Consider the following 18,261-nt stretch of genomic DNA (forward strand, 5'->3'; position numbering starts at 1 on the left):
TTTGAGGCTATGTTCACTGTACTCTGTGCTTTTTCTCTGGCTTTATCTCTGTTTATTCATGTACACCTCATTGTGAAATTCTTAAAGTGGTATGTGGTTACATTGTAACCAAGGTTTTGCTGTTAACAGCACGGTGGTATTCAGCCTATCTGGTAAGGTGGAGTGCAGCAGCTCTATTTCCTTCTCTCTGTCACTTCACATTGACCCTGTTCACACCGCGCTGCCTTCAAGGACTGTCAGAAATTTAATAATTGGAGTGAAATAAAAGTGAATAAATAATACTATGATCTTTTCAGCATTTTATGTAGCTTAGTAATCTTACATCTTACCTGTTTAATACACCATTTAAATAACAAGTCTCGTCAGCGTCAGTTTCACACCTAAAGTGTACTATAGTGTTATGCATCCTCAACATAGGCTATATATTAACTAACATGAAGCAGGGTTTATTGTGTGTATGTGTGTGTCAGCGAGAGGAGTGTTTCTATTGCATAGGGTTGTGTGTTTATTACAGGTATTTTGAACTTACATTTAGGCTGTACTGATTGTATTTTGTAGTGTTTATGTCTATGGAAAGTCGCGAATAGCTAAATCTACTAGAAAACACCTTTTCTGTTTGTATGAGATAAATATTTTCACATTTTGTGTTGTCAATGAAGCATAAGAAAAAGCTCAGTTGATATCTATGACCTGTTTCTTCTCTGTTGGACTGTTATTTCTGGGCAGTGTGAAAGCCCAATAATGCTCAAAAACGAGGTGCACCCAAAGGCAGCATCCGCACTAACCTGCTATCGGACAGTCTGAGAGCAACAAGCTTGGCTGGACTACACATTCACTGCTGCAGTGTCGTGCTCTCTGATTAGACGGGAATAGCAACAAAACGAGGACATTTTTTTTCCTCACTAAACGTTGGTCTGGTGAGTATGTTGTCGGCTATGAGACGAAAATGTTAGTTTGTCGATGTAACAGCAACATAATTCGGTTAAACTTTGTCCTGGGCATCAACGACGCAGGTAGAGGGGTGTTTTTTTTTTCAGGATGCTCGAGTTGACACCCCAAGAAAGTTTGGTGAAAATGGTGTTAAAGCGTGATGGCCGTGTATTCCTTTGATATTTGGGCCGAAGGACACCTGCTGTGGTCAAAGTCCGAAATATCCAAGGCGGGGCATATCAGTCCTAGAGGAAATCACCTTAGTGGGAAACCGACATTTAGTGTTCAAGGGTAACTAACCCCGGTGAAAATTGGTGCCTGTTGAAACGATTTAAACTGCAAACTGAGAAATTGCATGCTATTTCTCGGCTAGTAGACTTGTATCAAAAACGGCATGTTTGCTTCCTGGGCGAGTGATAAAAGTGAATTTTGTTTTGTTTGGCGCATTAATATTTAAAGTATGTGCGGACATAGGTGACTTAAAATCAGGTGAGTACAGGGCGGAAACTATACTCTAACTGCCATAAAGTTATATGAGTAAATGAGAAGACCTGTACAACATTAAGTATATTTTTTATTTTCTTTCTTTAATTCTTGTTCATGTTTTATTCAGTCAAAATGCCATAATAGGGCAGTTAATCCGCATTGTTTTTGATCATAGAAGTGTGGAACAGTTATGGCAATTACTTTATTGGTTTACTCAAATTACAACAAACAAACAAAAACATATTTTCTCACTTACCTATTTGGCCTGTTTTTATTTTACAAGGTTTGGAGATATCTATTTTTTAGGAACCTGCTTCCATCCTAACTAGGGCTGGGCAATATATTGATATTATATTGATATTGTGATATTTTTATACAGTTCATGGATATGAGACTAGATATCGTCTTAGATTTTGGAAGTTGTGATATGGCATAAGTGTTGTCTTTTCCTGGTATTAAAGGCTTCGTTACGGTAAAATGATATAATTTTCTGAACTTACTAGCTGTTCTATTATTTGCCTTTACCCATTTTGTCATCATATCCACATTACTGATGATTATTTATCAAAAATCTCATTATGTAGCCTAAATATTTTGTGAAGGGACAATCCCTACAATATTGTTGCTATATCGATATGAGGTTTGTGGTCAAAAATATTGTGATATTTGACTTTGTCCATATCATCCAGCCTAAATCCTAACACAATAGTAGTAAAAATCATTTATATTGTGGTGATTGCATCATCCAAAACTTTTATAAAAATTAACAGCTATGTGTCATTTGAGAAATGGTGTCATATTACTCTATAATCCACAGAGGACACTGAAATCCAAAGTAGTCCCAATGAAACCATTAACTGTTTACACTGAGATCTAGATAGATCATGAAATTCCATTTTCTTCTTTTGCACTGGGGTTGAAGAATATACAGCATCTCAAATCTCATGTGCTACTAGAAGTAAGTGGAAGAAAAATGTAATATAGATAAACCTTCTACAAGGCTACTAGTTTGTTCATGTACCATATGCAAGTTTAAGGCTTGTTTAAGTATTATAAGTAATCTAATACTCTTCCTTCTTGACAAATACTACCCATACTGACTATTTTAGCATAAAACAAAATCTGCACTTTTTCCTTTGATGCTCTCCACTGAAGGTGTTGTGTAGATCAATTTTATGGGTCTAAGTGCTTCCTGCCTTTTATTTACACTTACTGAAACTGTGTGCTCAATTAATCAACCTGAGGTTTATGGTCCGTTCAGCGCTATGAATAATTTAAATTGTGGTTTGTGGATATAACAAGAGAAGATGATATTGCGAACTTGGATGCCGCATCACTAAACAACTAATGGAGACCTTGATTTCGGCAGTATAGCAGAGGGAGTTGCAAATAGAAAATGGTTATACTTAAAATAAAAAGATTCAAGGTGCAGTTCAGTGATTTAAAAAAAAAAAAAAAAAAAAAAAAAAGACTTGCAAGTGCTGAAAAGGGACCTGCAGTAATGTTGCTGCTGAGATTATTCTTTTGTCATGACATTTGATAGGCAGCTGTATCCCTTTTGATAAACAAAACCCCTCCATCATGGTATTTGCATTACAGAACGAAAGGAATGCAATACTGTGACTTCTTATGACTGTAGACTTATTTGGGGTTATATGAGTAGTAAACATTACACATACATTATGTTATATAAATCGAATACTTGTAACTAGCAGTTTTATCAGTGTTCAAGCAGAGGAAGGTGAAAACAGCCTTCTAGTGTCAAACTCTGCACATACGTCATTCTGTACAGTGAAGCTCAAACATCATTGGAGGAACAAGAAAAAAAACACATTTTTGACTGTAGGGGGACTTTAAGTTTATTGTGAAAGCTTTTTAATCATGGATCCCAATATCTCTGCTATAAAATGTTTTATATTTCCCACTATCCTCTTCTTGTTTTGTGGAAGAATCTGCACTTCTAGGATTGAACTGGAGGAAGGAAGATGTCGGCAATTTATAAAGATGACCAGGAGGACTGGCTGACTGTGTGTCTCAAGTACCTGCTTTTTGTTTTCAACTTTCTTTTCTGGGTAAGTGGCAATAAGTAGGCAATCACCTTTTTATGATACCAACACTCACATAAAGCTTACTTTGTCATCTATTCACTTGTATTTATTTGCAACTTCTAACTCAGACAGCATTACATAGCATCATTTTATGTTTTATGACTAGGCCTGTCACAATAATTATGTTATGGGCTTATCGTATGATGGCTTAAAATGGTCTTAAAACTGTGATATAAAAATGGCTTAAAATTACAGTGATATCGTTTATCGCAATTACATCTGGGACAATATATCGTCCAGCAAAAGTAGTTATTGTGACAGGCCTATTTATGACGCACGGTAAAAATGCTTTAATGCTCCTTGGAAACTGCAGGCAGAGAGACAGTAGAGGGAAAGAGCAACGTAGAAATGGGGAGAGGATTAAAATGAGTTCTAGGTCTGAAAAGGGCTGAGCTATGGACTTGGCCCAAAGTGAGTCATAGATTATTTAGGGCTTGTCAGTGTACGATGGGGAACTGTGTATCAAAACTGCTCTCTAGCAAAACACTTTATGATACTGCAGGTTGCTGCTAAAACTGTTCGCTCTTACATCTAGTGTGAGGACCGTCTGGGGTCACTTTGAAACATTTTCAAAGTCTGAGGTAGAGTCGGTGTGCTGAGAGAAAGACAGATCTGTGTGTGCGTGGGAGAGGTTAAAGAGAAAAGAAAAAGGATCGAGCTTTATCTTCAAGCTTTGGTTAAATCTCTGTCACCACCTTAAAGCTCATCTCACAAGGAAACCCATAGCCTCCCTCTCCTCTTTGCACCACAGACTCTCTTCCCTATTTTTCACTGACATTTACTCTAAGAGTGCTCACATGAATTTCAGACTTTTTTTGTCCACTGAATCATCTTGGAGGGGGGGGAGGCGGTACATCTTTTGTCAAAACAGTGGCTTCGACACTTGTTGTCCTCAGAAATTGTGCCATGTTATCTTTGTGTGCTCTGGTTGTGCTCCAATAGCTTATTCAATTTTAGATTTGATTGCAAATTTAGGACTAATTAGACCTTTTGGGAAAAAACTCTTTGGCTTTCTTGCTAAGAGTTAGATAAGAAGATTGTTGCCAATCTCATATCTGTCTGTTGAATGGTTGTCGCCAGCTTTAGAGGTGCTGGTAGGCAGACTTTGTTGTCATAGAACAGAGCCAGGCTTTGTTACGTTCAGACTCTTTTCATCTCATTTGTTTATTAGTGAAGAGCAATATACAAAACATTCATCTAGTCATATAAGTGAATATCAAATCTATTATCTATCTGGTCAAACTTGAGTTTTAGCTCTCGGAATATCTGTGTTTGAGTTGTAGTTCTTATGTATTAAATTATTTATAGCTTTAGTTACTTAACGGTACCTGATGGAGTTTTGGTTCACTAGTACGCTGAAGCAATGGAGCAATGTTTTTATGAGTGGGTGAACATTTTCAAAGAAACATCAGTCTGTTATAATTCAGAGGCACTTTCTTATTGTGCAGGTTAAACATAAAATAAAAGTCCTAATTGTCGTCTTCCTCTGTTTTGTTTATGTATCTAAGTGGTGCCTCCTCGGTAGGGCATGTGTTGTTATAAATAAGGCCTTTGATGGAAAGAGATGGGAGACCGAAGGGGAAAGACACACTCAGGCATTTCCTACCCTATGTGCTTGTGAAACTGATGAAAGGAACAAATCTGGACGCCACCCTGGGATTGTTATCCAAGATTTGTTTGGAAGGAAGTGGTCATTATGTCCTGACCTACTGCAGCCTCCTGAATTCTCACTGCTCTTTCCCCAGTTATTTTTAAGGCCTGACCACTTCTCTCTCTGTTTCCCTTTCTATTTTCTCTTTCATTTCTAACCTCTATTGTGTCCTCCCCACCCAACCCCACCCCTCCCCATTCACTGTTCTCTCATGTTGTAGCTTGTTTATTTCTGTGACTCATCGGGATAGCATTGAACTGATAGCATTGAACTCACATCCTGTTTGTCACTTCCTGCCTTGTACCCTCTACAGTGCTGTGCTTTTTGGTCTTTTATTTGTCTTTTCTTTAAGATTGAATTTAAATGACACTCAATGTTAAACAATTTCAAACAATTGCTCCATCGCTGTCTCTCCAGTTTATGACCCATACCATGCTTTAATTGTGCCTTTATCTTGTCTTTTGCTACACCCATATCCATAACATGTCAGTATTATATAATCTCTTTCTTTACTCTTATAATCTAATGTCTTTCGGTCCCCACCGCCACCTCTCTCTATCTCTCTCTCCTTCTCTTTCAGGTGGGAGGAGCAGCAGTTTTGGGTGTAGGAATCTGGACGCTGCTGGAGAAGAGCGACTACTTGAGTCTGCTGGCCTCCAGCACTTTTGCTGTCTCAGCGTATATTCTTATCCTGGCTGGGGGCCTGGTGGTGGTCACTGGCTTCTTGGGCTGCTGTGCCGTCATCCGGGAGCAGAAAAACTGTCTGTCCACGGTGAGACATTGGACCCACGGAGGGGTTTCTACTGAGGTCCCTGCCTTTATATACCCAGCTGTAAAGGTTTGGGTATATGGTGTAATGTGTACAGTATATGATGAAGGAATGTGAATTTTTCGCAGAGTGCTTACTTAAAAAAATCCAAAGAAAAACATTTTGTTTGCACACATATTTGTTTGTCAAATGGGTAACAGTTGAGTACCAAGCAAAAGTTTGGAAACACATCCCATTCACTTGATTGACAGAGTGTGTCCAAACGTTTGACTGGTACTGTGTATCATTCAAAGCAGTGTAGTTTTCTCTGAGAAGGCCTAAGTGTAGGTAACTTCCAAGGTACCCTTAATGTGAGTATATGACTGAGAGTAAGTCAGCCCTGTTCATTGTAACATTACCTGAAATTCATGTCATATGAGAACATCTACCTATAATGATAAATAGCATAGTATTGTTCTTTGGTCTATCATTCATTGTGATGTAATAAACTACCAACTTTGGGCTGAAGAGGTCTCCAAAGTAACTACTGGTTGTAGCTTTTAATTCAACCCTTAAATGCAAGGTTGGGGATACATTGTCTTGAGTTTTGCACACTATGAATTTTGTGCAGCCATACTTTTTCATAAGTTACGTAATTGAAATGATCATATGGACAACAATGACATACACCACACAGAGCAAACAACAACAACAACAACAACTGCAACTATGCAACAACATAACATGGAACTCATCCGCGCTCTCCCTGGTCTAAGGTGTATCACTGGATGCTGACAAACGACTCTGACGGGGCCCTTACTCTCTTCATTATTTTACAGAGACAGGGCCCAGTGGGAGAGAAGCAGGCAGGAGGTGAATGTTCGCTGCCGCAGGACTATTTATAGATCTATCCACTGTTGATTGATGGAGTAACTGGAGAGAAGAAAGGAGTGAAGAGGTGGATGTGTTTGGAGGATTTGGAGTCTGTGGTGCGTTTTGGTTGAACACCAACTATATTGATGTGCTATTTATAGATTAGTTTTGGGTGATTAATGTTACTGAATTTGTGTGTGTGGAAGGGGTGAAGTTGGAATTTTGTGTGGGCAGCATGCACACAGAGACTAGGGTGTTTTTTGAAATCTTGTAACCAAGAGATACAGAGCAGGCTGTGTTTCTGCATGTTCTAATCACTGTGATAACTGCAAAACAGAAGTGAACATTTGCTTAAGTGTCACAAATATTAATTCGCTGAGATCATTGCTCCCCTACAGCTGTTTATCTTACCAAGGGTTCGCCATCACTTCGTTTCCCTCGTCGCGCACGATGGGTTGTAGCATCTGTCTCTCTGTAATGGCCGTGAGCAAAACAGAGCTGGTGCTGTTGTCAAACTGTTGTGTGCCACTTTGTGACAGGTGGGACTAATGAGTTGTATGTGTGTGTTTGCTTCATGTGGCATGGCCACATGTTTGTAAGTAGTGTATACACTGGGGTCCAAAAGTCTGAGACCACATTGAAAGTCTCTAATATTGTCATGCAAACCTGGAAATAATCAGAAAGTTTGAAAATTCAGAAACATTAAAAGAACACAAGAAGTAATGACGTGGAAAATGAAGAAGAAATATTTAAGATTCTGCACTTATGGATCAGCAATCAAATTTAACTTAACTCCTTTGTACAAAAGGTCAGATTTTCTTAAGTTGTATCCCTTCCACCGAAGCATTCGTTCAGATGACACTCAGGTGGATTTGATCCACTCATTAGAGGCTCTTTCAAGTAACTCCATTTGCAGCCAGTGTTCACCTGCTATAAATATGGCTGTGCCTCAAGTTTCCCGCAGATAATTGTTTACTAAGTAGCGTTGTGATCATGGGGAACATGGCAAATTGTTGTTCTAAGCAAAGAGGGGCTGTCTCAGTGTCAATCCTGGCTAAACTAAAGGTTTCTAAGGGGGCAGTACATGATATATAAAACGCTTTGCAGATACTTGATCAGTTGTATCCAAAGCATGATGGTATATACATCTCCTCCAAGGTGTATGTTCTCTGTATTATGTGTGTTGAATAAAGAAATCAGTTACACCATCAGAAGATCAATACATCAAGCTTAGTTCCCTGAGAGACAGAAAAGCAACTTCATCACAGATACAGAATTTGCTAAATAAAGAACGTAAGACTCCAATTAGCAAAAGTACTATCAAAAGAAGGCTGTCTTGAAGTGGTCTCAGAGGACGAGTAGCAGTTTCTAAACCACTTCTCAGGAGGGGAAACAAGGCCAAATGCTCGAGGTAGGCTAAGAAATCCCAGTATTTCACAGTGGATGACTGGAAAAAAATTCCTATTAACTGATTAATCCATGTTTGAGATTTATAGCAGTAACAGAAAGGAGACGAACAAAAGAGAGAATGATACCGCAGTGGATCTAAACTGACAGTGAAACATGGTGGTGGGAATATTCTGCCTACCGTGGAGTTGGACACTTGCACAGAATTACCAAGGAGAAGTACCACTCCATTCTTCAGAGACATGTTGTACCCTCTGATTTGCATCTTTGTGTAGAGGGATTCATACTGCAACAAGATAATGACCCCAAACACACCTCAAAGCTTTGCAAGAACTACTTGAGGACCAAAGAAGACCAAGAAGTCCTGACTGTCATGGGCTTTCCTCCACTGTCACCTGACCTCAACCCCTTTGAAGATTTATGGAAACACTTGAAGACTGAGAAAGCCAAGCATTCACATCACAAGAAGCTCTTTGGAACATTGTCAAATCATGCTGGGATAACATGGGTCATCAGGTTTTGCACAAACTTGTGGAGTCCATGCCAGCTCAAGTGCATGCTGTCATTAAAGCAAAAGGGGGACATACTAAATACTAAGATATTCTGAAATGCATGTGCATTTCTCAGGGATTCGACTTTTCACTCAAATTGTTCAGTTGATATTGTCATTTTTAACCAAAAAATATAGTAGTATTACGTTCAAAACAAATGCAAAATAGAAGTACTAGTGGTTAACAAGGGGTCTCAGACTTTTGGACCCTGCTGTATATATGAACAGTCAAAAGTTTGTGCTTGTGTTATTTGAGTTTGTGAAAGCTGTAGTTTTGATCTTGCTCATTCCACAACAGTCTGTCGGCGCTCTCTAAACGAGTGGGCGATCTGTTCACTACACATTTTACATAACTGTGCTCTGCATTTCAGTGCATACAATAGTCCTTGTCATTGAGGATGTAAGGTTACAATTAAAGCCATCAGTGTCATTCATTTATATGACATATTAATTATACTGATCTGATGTCTGATTTACAATATTATTCCAATGTCTTCCTGAGGAATACAAGTGTATGGTGGTGTTCAATATTTAAATCACCTTAATTTAGTTTTTTCTAAGATTGTATAATGGAAGTGCTCTCAAGCCGCATGGAGAGCTCCTTAAGAGATGCCCGAGAGAGATCTGATTCTACAGTCTGTCAAATAGCTTTCTGGTTGTCTTTTTTTTTTTGTGCAGCATTGCCATCTGTGTTGGAAGCGACAGATGCAGCACAATGACAGTTGATGGAAGTCTTTATTGAGTCGTCACGAGTGTTAGCAATTTTCCTCAAATTAGTTAGCTGAGGGGACAACTGTTCTGATGACTCTGAGGTTGAAACTTCTGGATGAACTGAAGTCTTTTGTCTAATTTTTGTTGAATTTCTTCATCCCTTTTCTCATCCACAGTATTTCTTCTGCCTGCTGTTTATCTTCTTAATTGAACTGGTTGCTGGAGTACTGGCCTATGTCTATTACCAGAGGGTAAGTGATCACTGCTTATGCTTGATTTTTGCTAATAATAGTAATTTATTTTATTTATAGAGTGCTTGATAGATGTAGTAGTTTGGCGTGGTGCTTTACAATGAAAATCCAAATTGCCGAAGTAAGTCCCAGCAGTTGAACCAAAAGCCAAATAAAGAAATAACGGCCACACCACATTTACACAAATAAATTGAATTATTATCACTTTAATCAGAATTTAACTGTACGCCACAGTGGTCAGTTGGAATTAAAGTATCACTGTATACATTTCATTATATCACAACAACATAGGTGCCTAAAAACAGACACTCCTTCAACAGTGTTATAAAATAGATACTTTTTAATACTAAATCAAGTATTATTATAATTTTATTATTATTATTATTATTATTATTGTCTTCAGGGGATTACCTTTATCTTGTGGGTGATTTTGATGAGTGAGGTTAGAATGTGAAATTTGGTTCAGACATTTACATTCTCCTCTGCATAAATGATAAATTAGAAGTTTTGATCTGATGATCACAAATTTAAATAAACACTTTGGTTTATGAGCAAATATCTGAAAAATTAATACCATGCCCGTCAGCCTCAGCTGCACTTTGTGTTTTGTGCTAATTAGCAAATGTTATCGTTCTAAAATGCTAAACTAAGATGATGAACGAGGTAAATATTTTGCCCGATAAACAACAGTTGGTGTTGTTATTGTGAGGATGTATCATGCTGAGTGTTGTGACTCTGAGTCTTGTTTTCTTATGTGAAGAAAGTTTCCCAGTGTTCTTTGTTCCATGCCATAGGACATTGGTGATGATGAGTCACAGGAGAATCTACATTAGATCTTTTAGCTTTGCTGTTTCTTTGTTCCTTCCTTTTTATATGTTAATGTAGGTTGTCACTTTTTGCCACCTGCACTGCGAGTTTTGTTCAGTATCTGGAGTTTATCTAACACACAGGATCTTGTTATCTCACAAACATCTGCCTGTCAGCCAGCCAGGTCTGCAAAGAGCATTATGCTATCTGTGGGCAGAAGCACGGTGATTTATCATAATGGAAAAGATTCTCTCTCTCTCTCTCTCTCTCGCTCTCTCTCTCGCTCTCTCTCTCTCTCGCTCTCTCTCTCTCTCGCTCTCTCTAATTCGATTTCATTTCTTGCAGTTCTGTATGCTTTATTGGCATGAATATCAGAAGAACATTATTGCCAATGTGTCAAGGATAATACGATTCATTAAATAAAATAAATGAATAAATAAAAACAAGAAAATGTCAGAAAACATTAAACACATGTTGTGTGTGTGTGTGTGTTTGTGAGGGTTGTTTGATGACTGAAGATTGGCGAGGCTCATCTAACTTTCTAATTAATCCTTAGGCCACTCTGTGTGTGTGTGTGTGTGTGTGTGTAACTCTACTATGTAGTTACTGTACATTTACTTTGAATAATCAAATTTACAGATCAATAAAATTATCAAAGCATCAAGGATAATGCATTTCAATTATGAGATGAAATAAATACAATCCATTAAATAAATTAAAATAAATAAATAAAAAGAAAAAGTGTGTGTGTGTAACTCTACTATATAGTCACATTTACTGTACAGTGCTTACATTGGTAGGACTCTGTAAAGTTGCAATGATGTTGCCAAAGCACAGAAACAGTGTTAAATTATGATAAAACAAAAATGACATTCACAATAATAATCAATGGAATAGATAAAATAACCATATATACAATAGACTACGTCAAGATAACTATGTGTCATATCCAGTGATTTTTGTTTTGTGTCCCTCAGTTTGTGACATACAGTCACATATTGTGCAACTAAATATGCTGCATGTCCCTCTCCTACTAGCATCTGTTGCTTTTCACTGTCATCTAGCTTTGAATATCTCTCTCTCTCTCTCTCTCTCTCTATGATTCTCTTTGTCTCTCCAGTGTGTTAATGTCTGTGCACGGATGCACACAAACATACACACACACACACACACACACACATCAAAGGCTATGTTTAAAGTCTATTTTTTGCAATGTGTTGTTCATCTGTCTTTTTAATCACAGCACTCATGGATGTGTGGGAGTTGTTACCTGTCTATCTTCTTGCCCTAATCCTCCCACTCCTTCACTTTTGTCAAGCTTATCACTTCAACACTCACTTTATAGTCTTTGCTCCTACACATTGTTGCATGTATTTATGTTCCATTTGTAATAAATAAAGCTTGTGGTTACAAAGTAAATTTCTTTCCCACAAGTACCCACTGTTTTCTTTCTGTGTTTGTGTGTGTGTGTGTGTGTCTTTTTGTTCGTTCATTTCCAGCTGAGTGAGGAGCTGAAGCAGCATCTCAACCAGACTATGACGGAGAACTATGCCCAGCCAGGGAAGGAGGCCATCACATTAGCTGTGGACAGACTACAACAAGATGTATGGACTATATTTGCCAAAACCTCTGAGGTTTTGTTCAGTTTATATAAGACTGTATGCTGCATTTCTGCAAATTAATTTTCCATGACTCTGTCTGCAGCTACCATATGTGAAATTGTTTTAAATTATGCTGAGATTCAGTAGAAGAAATTACTCATAGGCCCTGTGTTATCCATTGGGATTTGCTCAAAGTATTGTTTAAAAAAATGAGTAGTGAAAAGGCAGAGCTACAGTAATTACAGTAAATGTCCATGTCTCTGAAAGAGGGAAACGCCACTGCCACTGCAAGAATAATCAAAGTTGACAGTGTACTGATTAAAGGAAATGGTATTAAACTAAATAAATAAATCAAATATAAGCCCTAAAAACTGGATCAGTCATTACAAATATAAAATATATATTACTTTCACCTCCCTCCCTCTACAGTTCAAGTGCTGTGGCAGCAACAACTCCCATGACTGGTCAATGAGCGTGTACATTACTTCGCCATCGCAGGCAGAGGGCAGGTTGGTGCCTGACAGCTGCTGCAAGACCATCACCCCTAACTGTGGCAAGAGAGACCACCCATCCAACATCTACAAGGTGGAGGTCAGTAGGTTACACGGGACTGGAAAATAAAAGGGCTAAATGACAAGCACCGTATTTAATCTGATCTCTAGCATTCATATAATTTTCTGTAGCTTAATTATAATGTTTAAAAATTTGAAAGGGGTGACAGCGCTCCCCTTTAACACCCTGTTTGTGAAATAATGTGTTGTGAAAATAAATTTACACAGAACTGATCATTAGAGTATTAGAGACTTATGCTACGTCTGAATTTCTCCTCCTGACGTTTCACTTGAGGAGCTAAAATGGAGAGAAATGCAGAGAAAACACTGAAATTTGTAACTTTTCTCTGATAGAATGAGCTCTCTGGAAATGAATAAAACATGAGGTTTTGACAGCTTATCCATGCCGCACAGGTGAAAATTTCCACCACCTTGTGTCAAACCTTTCAGCTCCCCTGCTTTTAGCTCATAGTACACTGTCTGTGTCATGTGCAAATGCATAAAGATGAGGATGTACTCTGCCCTCAGAATTTAACAAAAACATGATGAATATATCCACGTACCTGCCTCTGTTGATCACTATGTTGACGCACTTTCAGTTCAGATTTGGGATGAAAATATAATCAGTATTTTTTTTGTAATTTTGCATGTTGTTTATCTGTATTATCTAAGATATTTATATCTATTTTTTTGACATTTAAGTGATTAGACTGTTGGGGAAAATAATTAAAAGTGGTCCCCTGCAGGATGGCTTCTTGTTTGCTGCAGCAATTTTGATATTAACCATGGAGAGATGCTGAGACTGAAAATTTCACAAAAAAAATGCAGGATATATATTGAATGTGTTTGGGAGTCTAATAGTTATCTGTTCAATCATATGCATGGTCTAGTTTATGATTTTTTTTTAACTTTAATTCTTTGGCTCTGCAGGGTGGTTGCATCACTAAACTGGAGCAGTTTCTGGCAGACCACCTGTTAGTCATTGGTGCTGTAGGAATAGGAGTGGCTTGTCTGCAGGTAAGTAAAATATATGATATGTAGTTCAGACAGTTGTTAAAGAAGCAGAAAACTGTTCCCTATGTCTGGTTGGCCTCTGTTGAATAAAAAAACCTGTCAAAACCCAGACAGGCAAGATTTAAATCTTCCCATTACTGAAAATGTACCATCGCAGGTCAACAACCTCTAAATGGACACTTCTTTTCATCTCACCCTAGCCTCTCAGTCATCATTATCTGATTTTTTTTTTTTCCATCCCTGTTATTTGATTTGTCCCAGTCTGAGATGGACCCGAGCTTTTATAGTTGACAGAGTTCATGGAGGTATACAACAGTGCTCTTTTACAATTCTGTGCTGGCTGACAGCCCTTTTATAGCCGCACACCATCTCTTTGTAAATTAACTTAAGAGAAACGTGAGACCAAACAAACCTACATTGATTCTTTCCAGTGGTATCTGTATGACTGATATGTGCTTCCATGGCCACCACTGTGCATGCTGTTCAGTCTAAAAAGTTCTTTATCAGGCACAAAGGACAGAGAGAATAAGGTCAAGACATCGTTTTCTGACGTAATAATGAAGTCTTGCAACAGATGGTGGTGACAAGGGAATTTAAGAGCACAGCTTTCCATTAGCCTTCACTTTCATGTGAAGATGGCAGTTTTATTCCGATATTAAAGGGATTTTGCTGAACATATACATCAAGTGCTGAATATCTGGAGAAATGCATGTAAAATAAAACTGTCCGTGAGCCTGTTCAGTATGATTCAGTACGTTTAAATCCAAGCATTCTGTATGTCTGCTTTGTATATTTGTACTGTAGGCTTACTGTATGTCTTGTCCTGTCAACTGTTCCAGTCTTTCTTAATGTTGGTGCACTTTCCTGTCCCTAATACCTGTCAGACTGACTGAAATATTATTCTAGTTGTTAAAATTCATGTTAGATCTGACTTTTTGTAGTTTTTGTCATAAAACTTATGACATAAACTACATGTATGTCTTCTGTACCACACTAACCTGTCTATGGTGCCTTGTACTGTATGTCTTTATGTCCATGTGTGTATGTGTGGTGTCACTGTAGCTGGCCGGGGCGTTCTTGACAGCCTGCTTTATCTATCTGCTCTATAAAGAAGAGGAAGAGGACTTCGGTACATTGTGATTAGCTCTAGAACAACTTTGTGGTTTAATCAACTGGCGAGACAAGGTTTGAGGGCATTGTGGAAACTTGATATCTGTCTGCATGTTTGTTCTTGTGTGACTATCTGCTCTATGTTAAATGTGAAATCTGCAGGCTACTTGTGTACTATTTGAACATATTTATGTTCTAATGTGTTCTTTGATAAGCATGTAGCATGCAGCTGCCTGGCCTCGCTTTATGTTGCAAATTGTTACTTCTTATCATGTGATAATGGGCTGCTAATGGCTGATACAGATGCGATAGCTTGAAAAAGGTCAAAGACATGAATGGCTTGATTAATCAAAACTTAACTGCTGCTGCATGATGGTAAGAGTTCTGTATCTTCATACTGTTGCATCTCATGCTATAAGATGCATGTACAGAGAAGAACATCAAGGTTTTGATATTTGTCCTTAATTACAGTTTTACTTTAAATTTGAACCTTTTCACCAGGGTCCACCATAGAAATTGGTTTTCTGTTTTTCAATAATCCTATTTCATTCAGACATTTACACTGTTGATCACTTGTACTCGCTTTATTAACAAGGTTTCAGACCTCAGTCCTTCATCATGTAAAATTCATGATGAATGTGCGTTTTGTTATTTACACAGTCAGAGTTCATGATCTGATGCATCTATCCATAAGACTTAGTAACAGGAGTAATTGACTGAGTAAATGACATAAAAGACAATACAGAGACAATTTATTTTCCTTTGTGTTACTTTATCATGTAGGTAAAGCATTGATGTTGTTGCTATAGTTACCTGCACTCTAAAATAGAATAGGTTGCCCTGAACACTGAGTTTCTTGAATAGTGAGTAAAATGTTGACTGGATTTATGTTTGAGGTGCCCATGTATATAACTTTAACAGACACCTGCCATTTTCTTTGGCCAGGTTAATAAAATATTTTTCCTCCGATATTCCATCATTGCTCTTAACTGCAAATATCCATCATCTTCTCAAATTAGGCTTTAAGAACATTAAGAATCAGAGAGGCGTTTTTTTCTCACATCATTGTCTTTCCGTTCTCCGTCATATACGTTGTCACCGGTGTCGGTGGCAGAGTGGGGGGGGGGGGACAACAGAAACTTGCCTGAAGATAGATTGTAATGAGTCAATACACAATGCTGACTCGCTCGATAATGCTTTCTCAGAAGGCTTTTAGAGACTCAGAGATGGAATCTGGGCACTTGCCTGCTTATCCATCAAGTCTGGCAGGCCCAGTGGTTTCAGTCAGTATCTGTACCTGCTGTTCTGTACTTTATATATTTTTGAGCTTTTCTACAGTTGAGTAGGGTGCTTTTGTAAATCATGCCTTAAGTTAAGTCAAGTGAGTTTTATTCATATAGCGCAAAAACACAACAGGGCTCTTTTCACATAGAGCAGGTCTAGACCGTACTCTCCGTAATCCTCATGGATTTTTTTTTTAAAAGGTTTTGTATACACGCAGGCTATTACTCAGGAGCCAAGGGATTAAAACGTCAGATTGTGCGTGTTTATAAATGTAGAGATGAAAATATGAAACAATAGTCTCACTTTATCGTACAGGATTTGTTAAAGGATTTGTTGAACACAGTACTGTTTTACATAAAACCCCTATAAAGATTAAGATCAGAAAACCAAACCTTTTTTCTTAAAGTTTACTTTAATTTTCAATAACAATTATAATCCCTAATTACACACAGTAAGCACATTTCATTAGTATCCATTACAGTGGTTGTTTTAGTCACCATATTATTTGGAGTTTGGTTAAGTTTTTGGAGCTTTTTACTGTGTACAAAACAGAATATTCAAAGATGATTAATTGCGCATAAATCTGCTTTTGTACCCACCCCCAGTTCTTTATTTTGGATCTGCTTGTGCAAGCCTGTGCACACACATGTTGCTGCAATAATGGTTGCTTGACTCCCTGCGTCCCCATAGTAACCTGCATACCTTCCAGCAGTCTCTAACCCACTCACCTTTAACCCCTCTTTCTCCACAGTCAATAGCACTCAAGCTTCCTGCAGTCTTCTATGGTGACTGAGCTGTAATCTTTGACCTAACACTTCCTGTTTTCAGATCTGTGGGATGGTGTTTACCTGCTGCTTGTACAAAAGGATCAAGATGGACCCTTACTGAGCACACCGAACCACCACTACAACCCGCTCAACAGGCAGATGGAACAATGACCTGCTAACTTCAACCTCTTTATCTTGAACTCTGCACAGACATGTTCCAGGTCACCCACATCGCAGCGAGAAACAAATGGTGCCATTGATCAACCAGGCTGATTTTAGTTTCTTCTTGTACAGTATTGTACTTCTTTGATACAGACTTAAAAAATTTCTAATACTTGACTGTGATCTTGGCGTCCTGGAGCATCATGTCTGGTTGCATTGTTTCCTTGGTTTTAGATGCATGCTTTACTTTGAGCAGGACAAAAGAAAGGGAAATACTTAACTCTTATCAACTAATGATGATGCAAATTTATTTTTCATATTTCACAGAGCAGAGATTTATATAGTGGTGGGTTATTAGTGGTCATTCTGCTACTTGAGTAAGCTGGGTAAGGGCACTTTGTACACGGGTGTATCTGGTAATGAAGAAAGGAAATGCATCTTTTATAAACACAATGTGCCTCTATCACAATTCTGCTGGTAAATGATTATATAATTCAGAAATTCCATTTAACTCTGTTCCTGAAATCTATAAAGGGGAGCTGAAAGTGCACTATGATATTTGGCAGCAAATTAAATATAGTTTATTATCTTTATATTTGTATTTATGTTTATGTTCCTGAAAATGGCACTAAATGTTAAACTGTAGGATAGTTATTAAAATTAACTGAACACTAATGGTTGCACACAAGTTGTGTTGACAACAAACATTTAGACAGTCTAGTAAGTACAGAAAAGAAGTGAAAGTCGTTTTCTGAAATGGTTGAAAAGACTTTGACATCCCTGAGTTTATAACTCCACCTAGTGGTTTCACTAGTCATTAGCTACACTGTGTACAGTATTGTAAGGATTTATTCTCTACAGACGTTGACGTTGACCTTTCTATGAACCAAAGAATGCAAGGACTATGTTGTTTTTTACTGCTTTATCTATCACTTGACATCTTCTTTCTGATAGCTATTATGTATGGAACCATGAGCAGCAAGCTTATCACTATAGAAGTGGTAAGTCTTGGTTTGGCTGTTGTAGAATATGAAGTAAGAGACATACTGTCTGGATACAGTTGTTTCTGTTACAAAGTTTAAAAAAAATATATCCTATTGATTTTTTTTTTTTTAAACCTTTGCAAAAACACATCACTGTTGCCATGAATCTGTACTTTGTAAAGGGATCTCTTAGGATTTGTTTTTTCTCCTGATTGACATATAATTGAAGGGTGCTAGGGTATGAAAATGGTTGTTGAGATAATGACA

The 18,261-nt window shown here is 37.9% G+C and overlaps 1 protein-coding gene across 2 annotated transcripts; it reads left to right on the top strand.

Moving 5' to 3' along the window:
- The first annotated feature begins 767 nt into the window (after positions 1-767).
- Positions 768-17,604, top strand: tspan11 (tetraspanin 11). 2 transcript variants are annotated; one of them, XM_042404037.1, is made up of 8 exons: positions 768-917; positions 3,366-3,488; positions 5,756-5,947; positions 9,641-9,715; positions 12,022-12,126; positions 12,553-12,714; positions 13,605-13,691; positions 16,911-17,604. In XM_042404037.1, exons 2-8 carry the CDS (start codon positions 3,402-3,404, stop codon positions 16,968-16,970), a joined length of 768 nt encoding a protein of 255 aa, XP_042259971.1. In that variant the 5' UTR covers positions 768-917; positions 3,366-3,401; the 3' UTR covers positions 16,971-17,604. The 2 variants fall into 2 exon arrangements, with proteins under 2 accessions (XP_042259971.1, XP_042259972.1); XM_042404038.1 differs by lacking the exon at positions 768-917 and adding an exon at positions 970-1,419.
- The last annotated feature ends 657 nt before the right edge of the window (positions 17,605-18,261 follow it).

Source organism: Thunnus maccoyii, chromosome 23 (assembly GCF_910596095.1).
Source record: "Thunnus maccoyii chromosome 23, fThuMac1.1, whole genome shotgun sequence".
In the NCBI taxonomy this organism is placed as follows: Eukaryota; Metazoa; Chordata; class Actinopteri; order Scombriformes; family Scombridae; genus Thunnus; species Thunnus maccoyii.